The sequence below is a fragment of the Sinocyclocheilus anshuiensis genome, unplaced genomic scaffold, assembly GCF_001515605.1.
Source record: "Sinocyclocheilus anshuiensis isolate Anshui unplaced genomic scaffold, SAMN03320099.WGS_v1.1 scaffold1, whole genome shotgun sequence".
Taxonomy (NCBI): Eukaryota; Metazoa; Chordata; class Actinopteri; order Cypriniformes; family Cyprinidae; genus Sinocyclocheilus; species Sinocyclocheilus anshuiensis.
The window spans coordinates 157,881-163,521 of NW_015539843.1; the positions used below are offsets into that span (position 1 = coordinate 157,881).

At 34.7% G+C, this 5,641-nt stretch overlaps 1 protein-coding gene across 2 annotated transcripts in view; it reads left to right on the forward strand.

The window, feature by feature from the left end:
- The window catches only part of LOC107684492 (RIMS-binding protein 2-like), a 31,901-nt gene extending 28,530 nt beyond the window's left edge, over positions 1 to 3,371 (forward strand). Inside the window, exons 19-20 of one of the 2 annotated variants that reach the window (XM_016480748.1) lie at positions 1,189 to 1,241; positions 1,761 to 1,779. In XM_016480748.1, coding sequence (XP_016336234.1) covers positions 1,189 to 1,194 — 6 coding nt within the window. In that variant the 3' untranslated portion in view covers positions 1,195 to 1,241; positions 1,761 to 1,779. Of the gene's footprint in view, positions 1 to 1,188; positions 1,242 to 1,760; positions 1,780 to 2,851 lie in introns of those variants that run through there. The other variant, XM_016480747.1, reaches the window with a different exon arrangement.
- The last annotated feature ends 2,270 nt before the right edge of the window (positions 3,372 to 5,641 follow it).

Here is a 5,641-nt window from a genome sequence, read left to right on the forward strand (position 1 = left end):
ACACGACGCGGGTCCTTATTACTGTTGCTCCTGGTATGCACAAAACACATGCATATCACACATTCACACCAACCATTTACACAAAAGATTTATAAAAATTGGTCACAGACTCACAAAATCATTAAGTTTATGTTTTTAAGTTTGAATGGCTCAAATCACCATTTCAGAATTTACATATGAACTAAAAGACGTGATTAATTGCATTTTTATTTTAATAAATATTTTATTAATATTTAAATGTTTCATTCATATGTACTGATTAATATGTTTATTATTTACTAATATTTATATTTTTAATTTATTAATATATAATTATGTGATTTTTAATGTTTGCAATTTTAATATTAACATTTTATTTAAAACATTTTTAAAGATCTAAATTGATTAAAATATTTTTATTAAAACAATATTTTTATTATTCAAAAAATACATTTTTATTCATTAAAATTACAATTTAATTAATAGCAGTTAAATAGGTTTAAACTGACAGTCTTAGTATGCACACAAATTCCCTACAGATACATGCACCGACCAAGTTACTCATCAAAACACCCCTATAATTCTAATGGCCTGGAATTACCATGTCATATTTTTTGTGCATCAGTTCACAGTACCACAAGTATGGATGCTCCGAGAGCTGTGATTGGTCCACTGCTGTCAGTGCATTAGACAGGCACAGCTGGTATCTTCAGTTGTTTCTCTGGGTGTTGTCCATTATAATGTTCGTCTTTCATTGACTCCTACTGTAAGTCATAAGAAGCTTTAAGGCCATTGTTGCACGGTCAGAATTGGACCCCTGACACCCTTACCCCCACCCCTTCTCTTCTCTAATGTGTGCAGTTTAGTAGCTTCTTAGTGTAAGCCCTGGGACAAACCCTCTCCTCTCCTGTAGCTGTGCACACTATCATACCACACTGAGCACAAATTCACAATAAATGCTTTTGAAATGAATACTGAAACATTGGCAAGGTCAGCCAGATCATAAAGGTGTGTGTGTGTGATTGGGGTGCACTATTTCCATGAACTCTTAAGAATGATCTAAAATGTCCAGCAAGCATAAGTATCATTACCCTTATCTATCTAAAGAGTAGATTTTAGTTATATACTGTTTCCTAAACTTGACTGAATTGATTGTTAAGTTTATGCATTCTTGCAGCCACTTTTGTAAATGAAGCTTTTTTAAAGCAGGTTTGATTTGGCTCCAACACCCTTGGTGAAGTTACCATGCTGAAAGGTGATAGATTTATAATTATGTGATTTTTAATGTTTGCAATTTTAATATTAACATTTTATTTAAAACATTTTTAAAGATCTAAATTGATTAAAATATTTTTATTAAAACAATATTTTTATTATTCAAAAAATACATTTTTATTCATTAAAATTACAATTTAATTAATAGCAGTTAAATAGGTTTAAACTGACAGTCTTAGTATGCACACAAATTCCCTACAGATACATGCACCGACCAAGTTACTCATCAAAACACCCCTATAATTCTAATGGCCTGGAATTACCATGTCATATTTTTTGTGCATCAGTTCACAGTACCACAAGTATGGATGCTCCGAGAGCTGTGATTGGTCCACTGCTGTCAGTGCATTAGACAGGCACAGCTGGTATCTTCAGTTGTTTCTCTGGGTGTTGTCCATTATAATGTTCGTCTTTCATTGACTCCTACTGTAAGTCATAAGAAGCTTTAAGGCCATTGTTGCACGGTCAGAATTGGACCCCTGACACCCTTACCCCCACCCCTTTAGATTACTTCAAAAGACTGGTAAATTAAATACTTCTCTTTTCATTACCATTATAGATTATGTTGCTGTTGGCATAAATATTAATTTAAATGTTGTGTTATGCAACTATACAACTGATATTAAGGGCAAATTATGGCATGTAAAAGATATGTTTTTGCTGTTAAAGTAATAGTTCACCCAAAATGGAAATTTGCTGAAAATGTGCTCACCCTCTGGCCATCCAAGATGTAGATGGGTTTGTTTTTTCATCTGAACAGATTTGGAGAAATTTAACATTGCATCACTTGCTCACCAATGGATCCTCTGCAGTGAATGGGTGCCGTCAGAATGAGAGTCCAAACAGCTGATTAAAACATCACAATAATCCAGTAATCCAGACATCCGTTAACGTCTTGTGTGTCATTAAGATGTTTTTAACTTTAAACCATTGCTTCTGGCTATTAATATTACTTTCTCCAGTGAAAAAGTTGTCTAGTCTGACTTTGATGTTTTCCTGACGGCACCCATTCACTGCAGAGGATCCACTGGTGAGCAAGTGATGTAATACTTATACTAATACTAATAATTTCTCCAAATATGTTTTGATGAAGAAACAAACTCATCTACATCTTGAATGGCCTGAGGTTGAGTAAATGTTCAGCAAATGTTCATCTCTGGTTGAACTATTCCTTTAAGGAGTTCCTAATTAGATGATTGTCACTAAAACTGAGATTACTGTCATGTCAATGTGTATAAACAGTAAATTTCTTATGATTTTGTGTTGCACATGCAGTCTGAACAGTTTATTAATATTTTAATGAGAGTTTAGCTAGAATCTGAAGTGAAGCACTCTCGATTTTTCGGGTTTCACCACATATCATTCATAGATTTAGAGCGCCGCCCCCTACTGTCTGGGTGTATTATTCATGATGCAAAATGTACTATTGATTGATAATTGACTGTAAGGTGGCCCTGCTGGGACAGAAAGGACTGTGAGAGGAGATGGAGTGTCTGTTGTACAGTAATGACATTGAGATGCTTTAAAAGGCAAAGAAACACCTTCTTTTCTTTTTAAACATCCAGCCCTGAACTGTCCCTTGCGGGTCTTCCGTTAGGTTCCCGTGGAAAAAGCGGGTCCTCCCAGAAGAAGTGCCACCCCCACAGTGCGCCTACACATCCCGGGGTCCGGCCCCGCAGCCCAGGGGCCCGGCAGTCCCATCCGGCGCCCCCGAGCTGACTCTAAGAAATCAGGACTGCTCTCCAAGGGAAAGAATCTATTAAAAAGGCTTGGTGCTGTCAAATAGTTTCACATAACTCTCCTCACAGCAGCCGAGATAAGGAGGATGGAATTGCAGAGAAATTACCTTAGAAGGTGGGAAAAAGAACATTTCTCCCATCTTCTGTTTCTGTAATCACTTGGATTGGCCATGGAAAAGAGAAAGGGAAGTGGTGGAAACTAGGGCTTTCATGACCACAACTTCAGCTTTATGACATTGAAACTGTTCTGCAAGTTCTGTCTGCCCATGTTTGATTCTTAAAAGCACAGAAACGCTCACTTAATGTGACTTACTAAGATGTCTTGTTATAAATATACAATGCAAGGGATGTTCTTGGATAATAAAATAAAATCTATATTTATTTAATTAGAAAAATATTTAATTGTATTCATTTTAATGGACATTCAATTTATTATTATTGTTAATAATAAAGTTGTTTAATATTTGATCAAATAATTAATTAATAATTATAATTGTAATTATAATACTAATAAATTGAATATCTCTTAAATGTAATAAAATGTCATATTATTTTAATGTAACAAATATTCAATACTACTACTAATAATTATTATTATTATTAAACTATATTTTTTGGCACATTTTTCATCTAGACCTGCTGTTCTCAGTGAATAACCTAATAACCTAGCACAAAGTTTTAGGAGTTAGCACAAATATGAAATGTAGGTTTTGCTGTGACTAGACAGGGCTTATATTTCTACAAATACCTTGAGGGAAAACAGTGTGTTCTGCCACTTTTGACAGGATTTTTTTTTTAAAGCACCGACAGGTCATGAAACTCCTAGTGGAAGTAAGCCTCCTCATATTTGCCTTATTCAGTGCACAATGGTTTGTGTTGTGTCCAGTCAGTTGGGTGAGATTTGTCTGTGTTGTATGCAGTCATGTCGATGCTTTCCTTCTGATGAAAAAGGTGTATTTTGAATCTGTGTGACCAAGTGTTTTTTTTTTTTTTGCAATGGGTGTCAAAAGTAGGGAAGGAGGGATTCTAACTTTGTTTAGTCACTTTGGAAGGAACAAATGTCTATTTAAATGGTTCATAAATCCATTCACGTGTAAATTGTGCAGCTGAATGCAACAATTTGCATAAGAATTTTTTTATTTACGATTTGTTTTCACAAACAGGGCCCTTAATTTCCACTTTTAGCACAACTTATTCATAGTTTTACATAAATCAGTTTGGTTATTGACTCACTGATGCCTCTCTCAGCATCCAAATCATTCGAATAACATGATGCACATATTCTGTACTTGATAAGGATGAAGGAAATGAGCAATTGTGAATGTATGGCCAAGGAAAACCTTCCCGGAAACATTTCTAACAGTTCCTCCGTCTCCAATATGTGATCCGTTTCATCCAGTCTGTACTGTATTTCTTCTCCATACATTGTTCATTATATTTGCTTGTCACTTCAACCCTTCATTTTGTCCTGAACGAACATAATAAAAGTAGGTTTTCAAGGATGGACCGAGACTGCCAAAAAACAGGAATGTACGAGAAACATTCTGTATACCTTGTACAATTTTCAGCCAAAATTCCAGGCGTTTTAATTCCTCAGAATAACTGTTTTATTTATTTATTTATTTCGAATCATTTAATCATAAGATCTGTTTCAGAGCATTGCTTCTACATGTTTGAGTGACTGCTGCTCTTTTTGTACTTTTTGTCCATTTGTACATTCTTTTTAAATGTTTATACTTGCTTTTCAGACTGCCTTTTTTGTACATTCAACTTTATAATCTGACAGTGCAAGCTTTCCTCATTGTGTCTTCAAACCGTAATGTTTTAAAGTCTGCAATTGTGTGCTAGCTTTATGAAAAAGAATTATAAGCCTATATTGATGGTCATCAAATATTGTGTGAGTGTGCATGTGCAGTTTTATATCGAAATAAATTTGATATTTTATACACACTGTTGTGTTATTGTGTGTTATTTTATTAAGTCAAGTCAAGTTTCTGCAGTTTTACAGGTGAGTGAATGAGTTATTTTGGTGAGGGTAGATAAAATATAATCATAAACTTACGAAAGATGGCGCCAAAAGTACATAGTTGCCCGCCGATGTAGTCATTTAAAACAAAAAGGAATATAAATTGTTTTTTTTCCTCTCTGCTCTTTAATAATACCTACTACATTGTAAAGTTGTATAATCAAAGGTCTCTCTCTTAAACACACTCAAAAACAGTATAATGAATGATTCTTACTTGCTCTTTTTGCCCCGTCTTTTGGCAGAATAACAACCACATTTTCATGCACTTGTTTTTAGCTCGGCAGCTCTCTGCAGGTTTTTTTTTTTTTTTTTGGTAATCTAACCAATGACATAATTAGAGATATAATTACAGAATTCCCATGTCCAGATGCTCAAATTCTGGAGCAGAAAAAGTGGGTGGGATGGCACTAGGGATTACTTGGGTCTCGAAATGGGTTTAAGGTGGGGTTATTTTTTTCTGTGTATTTGAATTTCAATACATTGTAGCGATTCTCGTTGTCATTATTCATGTAACAAACTTGTGTAAATTAAGATGGTTGGAGAAGCACCATAAAGGTGACGTTGCCACGGGGTACCTGTTACTATTCTCTACGCTGCTCTGGATGAGCCAATCATTATTGCT